Source organism: Hordeum vulgare, chromosome 3H (assembly GCF_904849725.1).
Source record: "Hordeum vulgare subsp. vulgare chromosome 3H, MorexV3_pseudomolecules_assembly, whole genome shotgun sequence".
Lineage (NCBI taxonomy): Eukaryota > Viridiplantae > Streptophyta > Magnoliopsida > Poales > Poaceae > Hordeum > Hordeum vulgare.
Genome location: NC_058520.1, coordinates 506,804,920 through 506,822,087, shown reverse-complemented (window position 1 = coordinate 506,822,087; position 17,168 = coordinate 506,804,920). Strand labels below are relative to the sequence as shown.

Here is a 17,168-nt window from a genome sequence, read left to right as displayed (position 1 = left end):
ACTCTTCTCTAGACTCTATTTGACGTGTTTAGCCCCTCATCTTAGCACCAATGTATTGAAAGTGGGTTCATCAAGGAAGATATAAGTTATTCTTCTCTAGACTCTAGCTTTGAAGATCATGGCGTGGACAGTCAGGCTCCCAATCAGTACCGCCATCATCCACTCCAGTCCATTATTGATATGATTCCTCCGTTCACATCGAGACGTCATTTTCCACGGGGCAGCCTAAACAACCCCCGTTAGCGCTAATCTACTCAGCAGCAGTGACCACTAGACCAACTAAAACCGAGGGACGGAAGAGCTCAACCACCGCAGGCCTTTCGGCCCTCGTCTGACTCTGACCGCCCCGCGTCGCTGTCCGGCCCGCTGAGGCCGGCTTTCTCCGTTTCGGCACGCCGCTCCGTCGTGGCCTCGCCACCGGCCACCGCCCACTTGCCCCCGCTTTCGGTTTTGGCTCGTTTCGGCGGTGGGGAGAATATATTTCCCTGCCACCTTTCCGCCTCATCATTTTCCTCCTCCTCCTGACGCTGCTCCGCTTAGCCACCCCCTTCCTTTTTGGCGCCTGCTCCGGCCATATATCGTCGCAGATCGGGATCTCTCGCGGCGTGCTGATTCTCGGCTTGGATCCAAAGGCGAGGTCCTAATCCTAACTCCGCTCCTCCTGTGATCTTGTTCTGTGGCTGACCCGTGATTTCAGCTTACTTTGCTTCTTGGCACAGTGTCTTTCAAGTTCAACCTGCAAGGAAGCAATTATGCTTACCATGTTGTTCCTTCTATTCTTAGTTTTAAGCTCGTGGCTCATTTGCTTGATTCTGTACACACCCTAGATTCCTACTAGTGATTTGACTATGGGGGATTTGGGAGTTGAGACGATAGCATTTCACCCGCAGCTTTGAGGGAAAGTGGGTATCACTGTTAGAATCGAATCCCATTATGCCAAGTGGTTTTCGTGGCCGGAATATGTTGTGTTGTTGGCCGAGTTCAGTTGCTTAGCTCTCAACAAGTTCCAGCTTACTACAGGGATCACTTGTCCTGCATAATTTGTTCTTGGTCTAGTGTATCTGCTATTGCCAATTAGCCACTGTGGTTGCCTAGTAAGTTGCTGCCCGACACTTGCTGCTATCAATTGCTTTTCCAACCTGGCATTCGGTCTCCCGCTCCAGCTAAGACTGGCTTTATGCTTCACCAAACCCACCCATATCGCTGCGATGACACTGCACACTGCCATCATTATTTCCTCCTTCATCTTCTCAATGATAAGGCCAAGGTTTTAATCGTACCGAATTCTGATGTCTCTAGGCTACAGGCTACAGCTTCAATGAAGTCTTGTTAATTGTATCACGAACCGGATTAACCGTAACACACAAGTAAAACTCAAACTTTGCTGGTTATTAACTTTGATTTGACTTCTTGTAGAGATCCTGCTTCAACACCAACCACCTCTGACCATCTAAACAGCGCGTTGAAGCGAAGATTCAAGTAATTCTGTCAGACAATGGGAACAAGGATGACAGTCCTGCGTCGACTGCCAGTCACACTGTCCTCCGCATTGCTCGAGTGGATCTTGATGCTTCTGCTGTTCATCGATGCAGTTTACTCCTTCCTCATCACCCGATTTGCCCGTCTCTGCAAACTACCGGTACCTTGTCCGTTCTGCTCGAGGCTAGATCATGTCCTCGGGAACGAGGAGCCGTGCTTCTACAGGGAATTGATCTGCAAAACTCACAAGTCAGAGATCTCATCCTTGGCCTTCTGCCGCCTCCACCAGAAACTTGCAGGCGCGGAAAGTATGTGTGATGGATGCAGCAGTAGCTCACTTGCTCCAAGAGTGACACCAAACAAGAATGATAACACAGATGAGCCTGCGGTGGATGCCGACATACTCGATAGTACTCAGGGGGGTGATGGTGTGCTACATTCTCCTCTTACTAGAATTTGTTCATGTTGTGCACAACATTTTGAACAGCGGAGTGTATCGCTGTTTTCTCAAAAGAGTGGAGAGCTCAAACCTCCTAACTCACCAAAGATTTGCACAGATTATTCTGTATCATGGCGACTGGACGAACCATTGAAAACCAAAGACATTTACCATCAGAGTGATCATACATCTCATGACAGATACAGTGCTCTACAGATGACATCTGACTCCGAGGTTGAGGTTCCTTGTGCTGATGATGGCAGAGATTCTCACCCTCATGAAGCCTTTGATATGGAAAAGAGAGACTTTCAGGAAGATGCAGTTTTTGAGATACCAGTTCTTCCACCCCCTGAGGTGGTCAAGCCATCGGAAATGAATGTTCAGGAAGAACAAAAAGTGACTGACTCCGGTAATGCATCTTCGGCAGATCCTGTTCCGAATTATGATCCTGGCAGTGTGATTAGTGGGAGTCAAATGGAAGCACAGGACATCTCGTCCAGAACACGAGCATCACAGCATGACCCTCTAATTGCCATTGAAGAGTTATCTTTAGAAGGTAAGATTCAATTTCCCGAACTTGGATAACTCCCCTTATTTTGGCATACCCTATAAATGCATGGATAATTGTGCAGATGCCACTGTTCCCCAAATTCCAGTTGCATCAGTTGATGAGTTACCTAAGATTCTTGGTGAAACTGAATCATGTCAGAGGACGAGTGACAGCATCATCGAACCATATACATCTCAATTCACAATACTCGAACAACACTATGCCGTTGCAGTGGACAAAAATATAAAAGGTATGGTGTCCTGATAATAACTCATAACCAAATGAATGACATTTTGTTTCTTATCATCAAACCATCATGACACAACCAATAATTGTTAATATGACCCAGAAGAAGCTCAGGAGGCAGAAATCGCTGCTATATCATGTGGCGCGTTTCACCAGAGAAACACATTGGCTAATGATCCAGTTACAAGTGAACCAGTACCCAAGGACTACCACGTTGTTGCTTCAGAAGATACATATCCGAAAGGTTTCTTTGTTTTGTCTCTCTTTCTCCGCTCTAGCATTCACATAACTATCTTAACTGAACCTCGGGATTCGTTTCTACTCTCTTTCAGATAATTTCGGGGATATCCCCGTTTCACAGGTTAGTGCCGATTCAGAAACTCTTGCTGAAGTTGAAGATAATCCTAAAAAGGCTGAATGGACTGGTGATACGGGAATAGATGGACTGACAGCACATGATCCTTCCAGTTCAACTTCCAAAGATTTGGTAGCAAAAGGTTTGTTAGTTTGTACCTTCCATCCAGCACAGTATTTTAAATGTGGTCCTTACATTTAACATTTTTTTATTAGATGTGAAAGAGGCTCATATTCCACCAGTTGCTGTCAGATCAAATGGTGAGGTATCTCAGGGTCTTGATGCCATTGAGGAACATCCCCAAACAATTGAAATGGTTGGTGAAAGGAGACCACCATCTCTTAGCACACAGATTAGCATGAACGAAGCCTACAATCTTGCCATTGGTATGAGGAGTGGTTTCCCATCCCCGACCTTGACCGATGTGATTCTTGGAAAGGGCTCTTCGGCTAGTGTAAATGGAGAATTGAGGCTACTGCTATCACAGCTCTCAGCTTCCAGGGGGCTCGAGGCAACTTGGCTTGACCCAGGCCCTAGTCCACGCGCGTACGGGCGTGGTGATGATTTGATAGTGCAGAACATAACAAGAAGAATCTCGCTCGAGAGAAATGTTTCTGGCCTGGAATCGCTGGACGGAAGCGTTGTTAGCGAGATGGAAGGTGAGAGCACCATCGACCGAATGAGACGACAGATTGATCTAGACCGGAAGTCGATACACCTTCTCTGCAGAGAGCTGGAAGAAGAGAGGAATGCTGCGGCGATTGCTGCAAATCAAGCACTGGCTATGATCACCAGGCTGCAGGATGAGAAGGCTGCAATGCAGATGGAAGCCTCTCATTACCAGAGGATGATGGAGGAGCAAGCAGAGTACGATGGCGAAGCGCTTGCTGAAGCTAACGAGCTGCTTGCTCAGAGAGAAGATCAAATACAGGAATTGGAAGCCGAGCTTGAAAAGTGCAGGACACAATCTGGAGGTGGAGGGCCAACAGAGAAACAAGACGATCAGCTCCCCTTTGAAGAACAAAATAGCACTGCAGCTTTGCTTGAAGATGAGAGGGCATACATATCAGAAACTTTGAGGAAGCTGGAGAAGAAGCTTCAGTTGTACTCCAACAACAATACTTCTACAGATTTATCAAATTCAGATGCTATAGAGGAGACACAAGAGTCTATTCTCTCGGCTAAGGAAGGTCAATCCTCTAAAATGGATGGGGAGGCTGATCCATCAACATTTCAAGAGGAAATCTCAAGCTTGCATAAAAGATTGAAGACTCTAGAAGGAGATCGCGATTTCCTCGAGCACAGCATAAACTCTCTTAAGAATGGTAAAGAAGGCGCGCAATTCGTAAGGGAAATTGCCTGCAACCTCAGAGAACTCCGAGCCATTGCCATTGACAACAAATAGCATTGTGGATCCTAGCTCTTCACACAAAACCTCTTTGTGCACCAGATTCCTACCCAACTTGTACATTGTATATTTTTGTGCCCCAGAAGTAAAGAAATTGTTGTTAGGTTGCTACATCTAGGAACTTTGTTTTTGGCTATTGAGGGAGATTTTACACAAAAGAACTTGTCAAGTATACTGGCATGTGTAAAACAGATTTTTGTTTTTGTGACACGAGTCAGTTTGTCTTGGATATGGAGATAGTAGTGGGTAACAACCAAGTGGTCAACAGATTTTGTTAGAAACAAGTGATCTATACTTGGGACTGGACAGCAAGTGTGTGTGTGTGTGTAACCTGGTTGAGACTTGTGACTTCTATAATACTCCCTTTGTAAACCTGTATAGGACGTTTTAGGTCACTAAAGTCTACTCAAAGGACTACATACGGATGTAGACATACTTTAGAGTGTAAATTCACTCATTTTGCTCCCCATGTAGTCCCTAGTGAATGAAATCTCTAAAAAGACCTATATTTAGTAACGGAGGAAGTACAATTCTGTAAGCTCTATGATCCTGGCATCCTGCCAAAGATGTGCAGGTGCTGCAAAACCACATCACTTATTTCCTTTGTTCCTAACAGACCTCTATCAGCGGCAAAACCCCTCGTACAGATTCGTTAGCTGAAGCTGCAACACTTATTTCCTTTGTTCCTAACAGCCCTCCATCAGCGGCAAAACCCCTCGTACAGATTCATTGTACACAGAACACAGCAAAGCAGAGAATAAGGAAAGAAACATGTATGCACTCTGACAAGCAGTTAATAGACTAAAACTGCAACACTTTACATAATGTATCCTTTTTCTTCTCTCCTTTTGGAATGAGAAGTTCGAACCATGGACCTGCACCACGGTCGGTTACAACTTACAAGCAGCATTCATTATGGAAACTGGTGCAATACAAGCATCACCATTGACCGTTGGCAAGGCGATACATGTATTCCTCATTCGCTCTCCCACCTGCATAATTGGTGTAGTCCCCCATCTGCTGCGCAAACCCGTTAACTCCAGGATTCACCATTGGATTAGGATAGCTATATAGCCAAGGCTTGGACAAAAATGAGTCCGCCATTCCATTGGAATAAGCATCCAATGTGGAAAATTGCCCCTCTCCTGGCCTGTGCAGAGCATTCAGCCTGTCATAGTAATGGCCGTTCAAGTTCAACCGGCCAGAACCTCTTGAGGAAGTCATGTCAGCCTCTGCAAAGTTGCCTCCCGGAGAAAATGGCAAGCCAAATGGATGGTATTCATGGATAGGAGGCTCTGCCAGGCTCACATTGCTTTGTTCCTCCTCAAGTAAGTCATTGATGATGCCAAGATGCGGGAATTCCTCACCCACTGAACCCTGCAGCTGGTGTGAATCAAAATTTGTAGGAATCTCACTCTGGAACTGCCTATGTTGAATTCCCCCAAATCTGCCTTGTTCTTCTGTTCCACTGTTGCTTGCTTGCTGATAAGAATTGTCACTCCATGGGCGTATGCACGCATCACCATTGGTCATCTGTTGGTACTTAGTATCATCATTCGGCATGTGTCTTTTAGCATCACTGACACCTTTCCAGGGGTGCCAGCTATCAAAGGTATCCAACTTGCCCTGCCCAGACATTAATCCTTGATTACCGGGTAATTGGCCATTCCTTCCAACAGGAGGCAACATGGCAGATGTTCCCAATGCATATGCTGATGGTGGCTGTGAAATCGCATTGCTTTGGCCTGGAGAGGTTACCTTATCAGAACTTGACAAGATTGTATCAAGACTACCCTTACCGATGATGGCATTTCGGTAGGACTGCGGTACATAACTTGGTACAGGAGCAGAGGGCTCATTGCTGGGTCGTCTAGATGCAGTCAACGAACGTGACTGTGATGGGGGAACTTGAGCTCCGGGTATGGGTGGCAAAGTTGACCTTGGTGCCTGGAACAGAGGAGCACTTGAAGGCCTTGATACTGCAGTAGGAGTTCGTGGAACAGAAGTGCCAACAATCTTTTTAGGAACTGCACCTTTTCGAGCTTCTGAATAAGACACCGAAGGCAACTGCAGTGGTGCTGCATTATTAGGTGGCGCTACCTTATTAACCTGAGGTGCAAGTGATTTTGGCAGCGCTGGAATAGCTTTAGCAACTTTTTCAACTTGTGGTGTAGGTGACTTCAGGGGAACTGGAGCAGCTTTAGTAACCTTATTAGCCTGTGCAGATGGTTTTGGGAGAGCCGGAATACCTTTTGTGGCCTTAGCAACCCGTGGTGCAGACGATTGGGGGGGAACTGGAATAGCTTTGTTTGCTAGCGACGAGCTTGAAGGAAGTGTAGCAGCTTTATCAACTGGCAGCGATCTTGGGGTGACTGAAGCAGCTCTATCTATTTTCAGATTCAAACTAGGCACATTTTCTTTGCACAAAGCTGGTTTGACCTTACTTGGAGCAACAGTAGGTCCAGATTTTGTGCTTACAGTGGTTTTGGGCGTTGCTGGAATGGCTCCATTAGCACCATTGGTCATTACAGGTTGAGAATGAGGTGGTGCATACATACTTGCATCAGGGCTAGTCACCGAAGGTTGCTCTGGGCTGTTCACAACATTAGGGGTCTTTTCCAAAGAACTGGATGAGGATGATGAGGACGCTGCCTTAGCTGCTGCTTTCTTTTCCAAATGTGCCTCTAGTTTCCTGCCCTCAGTTTCCGTCTGAAACATGCATAAATGGAAAACAGGCTTATCAACCTTTTGCAGTACAAAAACAAAGTAAAGAAACAACTCATTGAAGTGTTACATAGAAACCAATGGTTAAATATGTTAGAATTTTACTATGAAATGACTAGAAAGATCTTAAACGAAATTCTGACACAAGAAGTGAATCCCAACAAGTACTCCCTCAAAAAGGACTGCAAAATTAGATGACTTCTGTTTTGAAATCATTTACATTTTCCCACATGCAGAACTTCCATTGAATGTAAATAGTACGAAAAAGGACAAAGCGCAAAGATGGTATCAGATAAACATATAAATATTATTCTGATATCCAGCTACAGTAATACCATAATAATGTAAAAGGTATGGGTTTAGTTGATCCTGAGTATCCTCAGTCTCCATCTTTCTAACTGGTGGTAAAATCTGAAGTCAAACCCTTATATCAAGGATCAAGCATTGTTTTCAATTCATAACTAGCTAAATAAATCCTCAGAACTGTTATTTTCACCTGCGGCGGATTAATTCGGTTGGAATGCTCAACAGTATATCATATGTTTAGTGGAGTACAAAACTAAGGATAATTTGGAATGATTAAGATGACCATTTGCACAACTAGGATAAGTCAATGACTACTAAAAACCTGGTAAGAAAGTAATGCCCAATACTGCTTAATGAAAACTATTCTGACCTCATGTAAGCGTTGCCCAAGCTTCCGAAGCCTATCTTTTAAGGTGATTAGAACAGTCTCCTGGTCAAGCTTTGGTGCTGGTCCACAGCCAGATGTATTGCGGTCTAAATCACCAGTAGTGCTAGAGGGAAGATCATCCTCGTCTTTGGCAACGTTCATGCTGCTTATGACCCTCGTCCGTGGAGTTTTCCCTCTGTACATAGATTCAATTAAAGACGCTGTTAATGCCATGCTACGAGAAACAATAAAAACTTCAGACAGTGCTAACCAACCTATGAAGTGATATCTGTGTAGAACTGTCTAGCAAGTTATTTCTTTTGCCTTGCATAATGTTCATAGTAGCAGATTCTGATGAACACGGCAGTGGCTTGTGCTCCACAGTAGAGTTCTTCCCAGTATGCACATTTTTCATCTCAATACCAACATCATTCACCCCATCCACAGGTTGTGAAATTTTGTCACCTGCATCAGTTTGACATGCCTCAGCTGATCCATCTAAATTGTCTGAGATGTCTGAAGCACCTTCTTCGGAGGTATCAACTTTCATGGCTACTTGTCCTGCCTGCTTAGAATCCTCAATATCATGAATTGTGCTTTCATCTTGATCCTTCTCTGCAAAATTTGAATCAGATTTTTCCTCTCTATCCTTGTCTTTAACCTTCCGATTGTTCTTCTTTTGTTTGGCCTGGAAAAGGTAATTCAAGATTTTGAAGAGATGAGGCAAAATAGCATAAATAAGAGCACTGACACCGAATGGAAACTCGAAACGGATTACCAAGTTCAACACAATATGGAACTAAAAACGGTGATCCTGACATGAGACCCGCTAGCAATATGCACCTGACAGTACACATGTCAACTGACTGAACAGTAAGACAACTCACTTGCTCAGTATAACTATTACGTGCTTAAGTACAGTAACTGAAATGAACAGAAATCAACTTTAGACCAACTGATAAGAGGTACTAATTCTTATCCTAATAATGTATTCACATGAACAATTAGCTTCTGCAGCTTGAATTTCTCAACAAAATCTGGAAGTAAATTCAGCAGAAAATAACACTAGCATGAAATGATCAACTATACAAAAAAAAAGAGGAGTTACTAGTCAAACTGGACCATGCATGTTTAGGCTCAACAGACAAGTTAACCTTCAACATCAATTATGCATAAATTGATGCCAGAATTTCAGGTGTGTGCTTACAACAGGCATGTGGTCATTACCTCACAATGACAATTTAACGATTTATGTTCTTTTTTTAACCAGTGTCAATGCAAGGAATTAAAAAGAGGGGACATGTGCTGAGAAACATTAAGAGCATGACCTGTTTTTTCTTTGCACGCTTCTCCTTTTCAGTGGTATTGTTGCGCTTCCCCTTCATCTCACTTTCAAGGAGCCCAGCTTCTTCCTCTTCACGAATAAGCTCTTCTTGCCTCTTCAAAGAGACAGCTTCTTGATAAGCGACCTCAATCCCACTAACACAAAAACAAAACAGAAGTGATGCAAAGCATGCAACGTTATCTAGTGCAAATATCAAAGATATCAGACTACATCCTTATATTTCTAAGCAGAACTAAATGACAGGCTCAAATTTGGTGTAAAAAATAATTTATTCAGTTTTCCTAAGATTTTAAAGGTATATCTCAATGCAAAATAGCAGCAACATTTCATGATTACTCAGCAATGATGTGACTTAAAGGTACAGTTTAACTGCTAAACAGCAGAAAATTATTGAACAATTTAATAGTTACTCGGCAACGTAAAAACTTTAATGCAGGGACCACATAAATCATCGAGTTGATCAAGGACTGCACACATGATGGTACTAACAAATCACACATAGGATGACAAGGCAATAAATTGTTGTCCAAATTAATGATATCTACCAGGTAACCTAATCAGGCAGGAGGTTACAAGATGAAAATAGATAAACCTTTTACCTAAATATATGAGATAGAACAAATGTTTCAAGTATCTTCTGACCAAACTCAGTTAGGCGCTTTTCTTCATGCTCAATTGAAACTTTAACTTCGCCAGAACTACCAGCCTATAAAGATGATAACAATGACAAATTAGCAGCTTGACAATAATTATACTGCAGAAAATAAAAGTAATGCTTGCAACCATCAAACATAATACAGCTAATTAGCACAATAATGAGTCTAGAAACAAATAGGAATATACTGGTGTAGTCTTAAAAATTTCTTTCATTCGGATGCACCAGGTTGGGCGGCTTAATAATAATCTAACTAGATAATTGCACTTAGGTGCTGTCTACTAATATAAAATGTGGTGCATTTTCCACTGATTGCAGCATAAGCTTATCTGGCCAGATAAACCAAATGATGATATAAGACAATTGTCATTGATATAGCTCATCTAAAAATTCTGCAGCCAGTTTCAACCAAGAGCCTCCATCGCAAATGGTCAAAAAAAAACTCCGGATGGGGATGGGAAACTTCATTATGCAAAAAGATGTCTGAACTAAAAATTAACAAAAACAATCATGTTGACTGGGGAACAAGGGAAGAATCACAGCATAGGATAAAGCAGACAAATTCTGAGCTAAAAGAAGCTAATTCCATATCATTGCGGCTAAATAATAGAAATACTAATGGTAGGAATACGGCGTCATAGTAGAATTCATTGTTAGATGGGGGGAGGGGGGTTAAATTACCGTAAAAGCCTAAAAAATGCACTAATAAATCAATACACCAATACTACCTTAGTGCGGCTCTGGGAACATTTGTCATCCTTTGGAGATAGAGGTTGACAAGGCAAGGGTTCTAAAGCTGCCCTCTCAAGCAAAGCTAGGACATCACCAGCTAAAGCAAATGTGTCCATATCAACATGGACCAGAGGCGCAGATAACTCCTCCAAGTCCATTAATTTTCCTCTACCTTTCTTTCCCCTGCACTGGTGCTCAAGTGCCTTCAGCCCCGTATGCAGGGAGTCCATAACTAGTGTTGAAGTGACTTCTTTCTCTACAAAGAAATGCTTCACAATTATTTTCAATATGACGTCGCTCTTCTCTCTGGACATGCGATATCTTGTGCTTGTGTCAATTGCAAGCCAGAAAGCACAAAAACTGCAACACCAAGGAAGAATGCATTGCTATTAAAGTTACAAATACTTAACTATTCACAAGATGACACGCATAAAATTCTGAAAGTAACTGACTAACCTGGACCATCTCATTTTGTCCTCAATGAGGTTGCTAAGTTTACTTCTGTGTTCTTCAACAAAGCGACGGTAAATTTGCTCTATGTTTGTCATATATACACGGAGTAATTCTCGTCGATAAGGACGCTCGAGGCAACGAAACGGGCGGTCTACTTTCTCCCTCCAATTGATAAAAAAAGACAGAGAAAAGGAGTTAAATAATGTTTTGCGATCAGTTAATAAGAATTAAGTGCCAAAAAAATTAGAGGCAGTGGCTAGAGTACGATTCTCAGTATATCCAAGTGACCGACCACATAGTAGGAGGCATGTATTAAACAATACAGAAGTGACATGACAGACTGAACATAAGAAGTAACTCTGGATACTGCAAAAAGAAACAGTCCCAACAAGGTTTCTACATGCATGAGCAATATGCAACTACAGCTTCCAACAGAACCAAGATAAAATTAGGACATACAGATCACAACATAACATTAAATGTTTAATTATCAAGTAGAGCATCAAATGCTAACAAAAACAACTAAACTCAAGTGTGCAGTGTGAAGAACCAAATTAAAGACTTTCAGTACTTCCAAAGCAAGAAAAATTCTTCGAAGCATCAATCCTGAAATTCAATACTACCTAATAACTTGAACTTGGGCTATGATTTCGAGAACATCATTAACAAGAAAACCATCTTGGATCTTTGACAACTCCATGAACTTCTTCCATCCCCAGTCATGCTCCTTCTTCCAGAATTTGTGCAAGGTGTCTGCAAAATTACTTAGTTAGCCTCTAATTGGTTATTTAGCTCCATGGAGAAAAAAACCACCAACCAATCTTTACCAGAATATTTAACTTTCTTAGGATCAAGATTGCCCACAGCTATGGTGAACTGTGCAAACTGGCTCCATCCTGAAAGTATCAAGCGAGTGACTGAAAAATAAGTTTGGGGACACAAGATTACTTAGGCAACTTGGTAAAACAATAACAACAAACCTGGAAGAAGTTTGTCATGATCAGCAACACATAGAAACAATGACAAGTGATTGGAGACATCACATCCTTGAGGGTAAACTAGAATGTACCTACAAAAAATAAAGATCGCACACCAAGGTATCAACATATGATAATGATATAGCATGTCATAAGGGAATAAAGCTAGTTTACAACTTTGCATTACTGACTGGCTCAAGGGTCTTGCAAGTATGAAAATTACAAGAACAGAGAAGAGAAAAATTTGGCTTGCAAAAATTCTCTAGTACTCCCTCCGTTCCATAATACTTGTTGTGGTTTTAGTTCAATGTTGGGAAGAGGTGAAACACAATGAAAAACACTTTTAGAATAGCTGCACTGGAAAGTAGTATGTCATACATCAATTAGTCACATGCCTAATGCTAGCAAAGATGCACCACAACCATAAGAAATTCAACAAACAGAAACCATTTGAGATATAAAAAGCATTTCAACATAACGGAGATATTGAAGCTATAGATCAACCTTCTTTGTATCATACATCATCAGTAATTACAAGTTTTAACTACATACAGCTGGTTCCTTACAGATGCTCAAAGCTTTCTTTTCAGGACTTGGTGAACAATTAAGCATGTGTACAATCAAAATGAAGAATCTAGGACCATGCTCACAATCATAATGACTAGCCCATTAACAACGAGGGAACTAGAGTTTAAACACCATTATGAAAGATTGGATAGGCAACAGGCTCTTACTTGCAACACTGTCAAGAAAAAACATGAGCTGGAAAGCACAGTATACTAGCAATCATTCAAGTTAAGAAAGTCCAATAATACATGTGAATCCATGATAGCACGTAAAAAGGAATGCTAAACCAGACACATTTCAATCTTGGTTCATCACCAGACACAAAAAGAAGTAGGGAAGAGAAATATAATAACACCATTATTTTAATTAACCATTAGGAACCTACCACTTAAAGCCACCAGCTTCAAATGGTTCACTTTTCATTTCTCTCTTCTTCTCCTTTGAGAAGTTCTGAATTCTCCAAGTATGTCGCCCGAATAAATTTGAAGGACAGGGCCCTGAGATAACAACTGACATAGATGAGCTAAATGAAAACGCCGACACAATTACCACTGAACAAAATACTATCATAAATGCCTACTAGCACACAATAATGAAAACCATATTAGGCTAAGAAAGTCTATTGCTCACCAGGATCATCGTCTTCGCCATCAGTGTCCCAGAAGGGAGGGGACGTCGAAGGGCTCCCATTGTCAACCTGGTCGCAGGACCGCCATTCAGAAAGGGAATCACCGGACACACTCTGATCCTCATCCCCCAATTCATCAGCTAACATGGCTCCAGACTTCAATGATTTGACAAAGAGGTCCAGCTTCAGCTTCGCTACAACTGTGCAACAAAACAATAGAATTATGAATTTAGGCTGAACCCAACACCAAAGGTACCTCAAAACGAATAATAATTCTAACGAAACGTGTACTGAACCATCAAAGCTCCTGCTAACGGCCAGATTAACCCTGTTCAGGGGCACTCTGCCTCGGAATTTTACTGACAGATAGACAGGTTGTATCTAAAAGCAGGTGGGGGAAACCTAGCACGCCTTCCCACCAGCCAGGGTACAATTCGTCCACAACTCGTAACCCCCAATCGCCGACGAAACAGGTCGGGAACCTAACCCTCGAACCCTAACCCCCAGTCCCCACGGGCATCCGCCGCCAGCGTAGCAACTGCGCGCCGGCGACCTGCGGGCGGGGGGGGCGCCGATCCGGTGGACTCCAGGGGCGGCCTAGGACTTTACCTGCGTCAGCTGGCCGCAACGGCGAGCCGAGAAAGTGCTGTGGCGGCGGCGGCGCGATGAAATGGACAGACAGGAGAGAGGGAGGCAGAGAAAGAAAGTGACGAGAATATTTGGATTGGGGAATTTATATATATCGGCGACGAGGGATGGGGCGTGCGATGCGTCCCGTTCTTCCTCACACTCACAAAGGTCCGGTACGAATTTCCAGAGAGGAAGAGAGGTAAAAAAAAAAAGAGGCCCAGGTAGTACTCTTTTCTGACCCGAGACGCGGCGCGCCCGTGCGGCGGACCACGGATTGCTGGGCAATTCTGGGGACCGACCATAAGCGGAGGCCGGAAAGCCGGAGGGGGCAAATTGAACTTTGAGATCCCATCCAAAGGAGGTTTAAAGCCCATCCCAAACTTTCCACAAATGCTTCAAAAAAAAGTCCAAACCTTGATCTACATCTGTCGACTCGACTTACTGGATCCCGAGTAGATTGTACCTTTTTTGTCCTTCCTCCCCCAGTGAGTATTGTCGTAGCAACAAGGGCAAGAAGAACCTGAAGTTGACGTCGTGACGCGCCGGGGTGGTATGCGGCGGACGCCGGAGCCACGCGATTCGGGGGCGCCGGCCATGGAGTCGACTAGAACCGCCGATGATGCTGATCGTAGGCCTAGCGGCGGATCTTGTTTCTGTTGTGGTGGGCGGTGTGGTTTTGGATCTCTTGGTTTCGGAGCGGCGAGATCTGCCGGCGGCGGAGGGAGAGGATTGTAATGGAGATTAGGAGTGGAGATGGCGTCGCGAGAGCTAACAACGACAGAGGGAACAGATCGAAAGGGAAAGAATCGCGAGGACGAGGAACGCATCCCAACCGACACGTATATATAGGCGTCGGCGCGATATATTTTTGGGAAGATATTTATTTGCAAATGAAGATATTGTTTATTAATTTGCCTTATGATTTGCGTTATGAGAAACGGGGATATACATCTTGGGAATAAATGTCATGAAGTATCAACGGATACTTTCGTAACTTCTTTCAAGGATGAGGGGGTGTCAACAGAACTCAAAACCAATGTGTGTATACCCTTTTTTCCTCTAAACCCTAAAACCCCTCTGGTGATTAGGGTTAGGTGGACCTAACGGCGCCCGTCGATCTCATCGGCGGGGCGATCGACCTGACTAGCAACCGGGGATGGCCTCATCGTCCGCGGACAAGGATCGACAAAGGAGTGGTGCTCTCTCCCCACGTTCGGCCCGAGCGATGATGGAGGAGGCACTGGGAAAGCTGGACATCTCGGAGGAGGAGGCAACACCGCTGGTCATCGACGACTCTGAGGAGGGATCACAACCGAAGTGGTTACTAGCGGGAAGGGTTCTGTGTCGCAATCTTCTTCACATCCAAACGATCCAGAGTGCCCTTCGCCCGGCTTGGGGAAACCCTAGGGGTCTGCTCTTCCGATCCCTGGGAGAAAATACGTTCGCAGCAGAATTTGAGTCAAAACGGGATCGTGATCGAGTGTGGGATGGTTCTCCGTGGCACATTAACAAGCATGCGGTGATACTGCAGAACCTTGAGGAGCATATGCAGCCGTCGGAGTTGGCGTTTGAGAGCTTGCCAGTATGGGTGCATGTCGTCAATCTACCTTACAACCTTCGAAACAACAAATGGGGGTTGGCGATCGCGAGACAAATCGATAAGACGGCTTCGATTGTGCAGATCGATCCAGTAGGGGGCTTCCTCCGTGCTTGTGTGTCCATTGATGTAAGGAAACCTCTACGGAGATGGATTTTGATCGAATCGGCTAAGAGAAGAAGTATGGATAAGTATGAGATCGAGTATGAACATATCCCGCACTTATGTTTCTCGTGTGGTAGATTGGGTCATGCCGATCCTTTCTGCCCTTCTCCTGGGACCAGGGATGAGAATGGTGAACTGCCGTTCAAGCCAAGTCTGCTTGCAGCTGAGGACCGAAGGCGGACGAACTCTGGTGAACAACAACCTAAACCCAGCAATCAGAATAGCACTAGAGAGTCAAGGGCTTCGAGTACCAAGCAGAAGGAAGGGGTGGAGGTTACTTCCCCGATGAAAGCACCAGTTCAACAGAAACGTAAGGGAGTGCCCCAGGCTACACACACCTATAGGCCAGTGATAAAGCCCTTGCTTGCTCTTACTGAGCACGGGGATGCTATGGTGTGTGGGATAGATGAGATACCCCAAGTGATGCCTGCTGAGATTCGGCAGGAAGAGGGAACTACGGAGAATTTGGAAAGAGACACGAAGAAGAAGAGGCCTACTCCTCCCTCTTCGGAATCCTCGGCAGCAGCTGCTGGTCAGCCCTGCCCGGCCCAATGAGTTGCCTAAGCTGGAACTGCCGAGGGCTTGGGAACCTTGGGGAAGTTCGTGAGCTTCGCAATGTTGTGAAGCAAGAAGCGCCCGGTCTCCTGTTCGTGATGGAGACGAAAATTGCAGCGTTAAGAGTTGAGCGCTTGTAGAATCAACTTGGATTTGCAGGATGTTTAGCAGTGAGCAGTTCGGGCCTTAGTGGAGGGATTGGTCTATTCTGGAAAGCAGATTTTGACGTCAATCTAATGACCTATAGTGCCGGTCACTTTGATGTGAGGGTGCGGCGGAAGAGAAATGACATCAGGGTTTGGCATGTCACGGGTCTCTATGGTGCTCCTCGTGTAGAGGATAGGCACATCAGTTGGAATTTGTTGAGAACTTTGCATGTAGTCCAGCATGAGAGCTGGTTATGCATCGGCGACTTTAACGAAACACTGTATGCTTCAGAGCATTTCTCACGAGCGCAACGCTCTGATAGACAGATGCGTGCGTTTCGCGAGGTAATGGATGATTGTGGGCTTCAAGATTTGGGGTGGTCCAGGACGACATATACCTGGGATAACGCTCAAGCGGGTGATGCAAATGTTAAGGCCCGGTTGGACCGTGCTTTTGGTAACACAGCTTTGTTAAATCTGTTCACTTCCATCACAGTAAAGCATATCGGGGATGTTGAGTCAGATCATTGCTTTGTGATGGTAAGGATAAAAGAAAATGCTGATCAGATAACGGGGAGAGCTCGGACGTTCCGTTATGAGGATGTTTGGCAAACACATGCGGACTATGATCAGTTAATTCTTGATAAATGGAGATGCGGACAGGGAGGGCAGAGGCTGCAGAATGTTACTAATGCATTATCAGCTCTCCAACAGGATCTATCTTCATGGGGAGCTAAGGAGTTTGGTTGTATCCGCGGAAAATTTGGAAGCTACGGGATCGATTGAATCATCTCCGTTTGCGTTCTTTGGGAAGAGGCCCGTATGCGGAGGAGAAGGATCTCTC

At 44.2% G+C, this 17,168-nt stretch overlaps 2 protein-coding genes across 9 annotated transcripts; one reads left to right on the top strand and one right to left on the bottom strand.

Moving 5' to 3' along the window:
- Nucleotides 1-338: 338 nt before the first annotated feature.
- On the top strand, nucleotides 339-4,706 carry LOC123444542 (probable myosin-binding protein 6). 3 transcript variants are annotated; one of them, XM_045121299.1, is made up of 6 exons: nucleotides 339-637; nucleotides 1,417-2,474; nucleotides 2,551-2,718; nucleotides 2,821-2,958; nucleotides 3,047-3,211; nucleotides 3,285-4,706. In XM_045121299.1, exons 2-6 carry the CDS (start codon nucleotides 1,496-1,498, stop codon nucleotides 4,472-4,474), a joined length of 2,640 nt encoding a protein of 879 aa, XP_044977234.1. In that variant the 5' UTR covers nucleotides 339-637; nucleotides 1,417-1,495; the 3' UTR covers nucleotides 4,475-4,706. The 3 variants fall into 3 exon arrangements, with proteins under 3 accessions (XP_044977234.1, XP_044977233.1, XP_044977232.1); XM_045121298.1 differs by having other exon boundaries at nucleotides 340-632; nucleotides 2,818-2,958; XM_045121297.1 differs by having other exon boundaries at nucleotides 340-637; nucleotides 2,818-2,958.
- A 529-nt stretch (nucleotides 4,707-5,235) lies between these two features.
- Nucleotides 5,236-14,663, bottom strand: LOC123444540 (TNF receptor-associated factor homolog 1a-like). 6 transcript variants are annotated; one of them, XM_045121291.1, is made up of 13 exons: nucleotides 14,304-14,663; nucleotides 13,234-13,431; nucleotides 12,989-13,112; nucleotides 12,040-12,128; nucleotides 11,887-11,955; nucleotides 11,683-11,812; nucleotides 11,063-11,221; nucleotides 10,603-10,966; nucleotides 9,819-9,925; nucleotides 9,203-9,353; nucleotides 8,150-8,562; nucleotides 7,878-8,070; nucleotides 5,236-7,186 (listed from the first exon to the last, which is right to left on the bottom strand). In XM_045121291.1, exons 1-13 carry the CDS (start codon nucleotides 14,455-14,457, stop codon nucleotides 5,417-5,419), a joined length of 3,921 nt encoding a protein of 1,306 aa, XP_044977226.1. In that variant the 5' UTR covers nucleotides 14,458-14,663; the 3' UTR covers nucleotides 5,236-5,416. The 6 variants fall into 6 exon arrangements, with proteins under 6 accessions (XP_044977226.1, XP_044977227.1, XP_044977228.1 ...); XM_045121292.1 differs by having other exon boundaries at nucleotides 12,989-13,100; XM_045121293.1 differs by having other exon boundaries at nucleotides 14,325-14,663.
- Nucleotides 14,664-17,168: the final 2,505 nt, after the last annotated feature.

What these genes read in the sequence shown, in the direction of transcription:
- LOC123444542 (XM_045121298.1), top strand. Translation starts at nt 1,496, where the DNA reads ATGGGAACAAGGATGACAGTCCTGCGTCGACTGCCAGTCACACTGTCC. An exon ending in TGAAGAGTTATCTTTAGAAG is followed by an intron (nt 2,475 to 2,550) that starts GTAAGATTCAAT and finishes ATAATTGTGCAG; the next exon opens with ATGCCACTGTTCCCCAAATT. An exon ending in AGTGGACAAAAATATAAAAG is followed by an intron (nt 2,719 to 2,817) that starts GTATGGTGTCCT and finishes AATATGACCCAG; the next exon opens with AAGAAGCTCAGGAGGCAGAA.
- LOC123444540 (XM_045121291.1), bottom strand. Translation starts at nt 14,457, where the DNA reads ATGGCCGGCGCCCCCGAATCGCGTGGCTCCGGCGTCCGCCGCATACCA. An exon ending in ACACAGATATCACTTCATAG is followed by an intron (nt 8,071 to 8,149) that starts GTTGGTTAGCAC and finishes ATCTATGTACAG; the next exon opens with AGGGAAAACTCCACGGACGA. An exon ending in TTGGGCAACGCTTACATGAG is followed by an intron (nt 7,187 to 7,877) that starts GTCAGAATAGTT and finishes TGCATGTTTCAG; the next exon opens with ACGGAAACTGAGGGCAGGAA.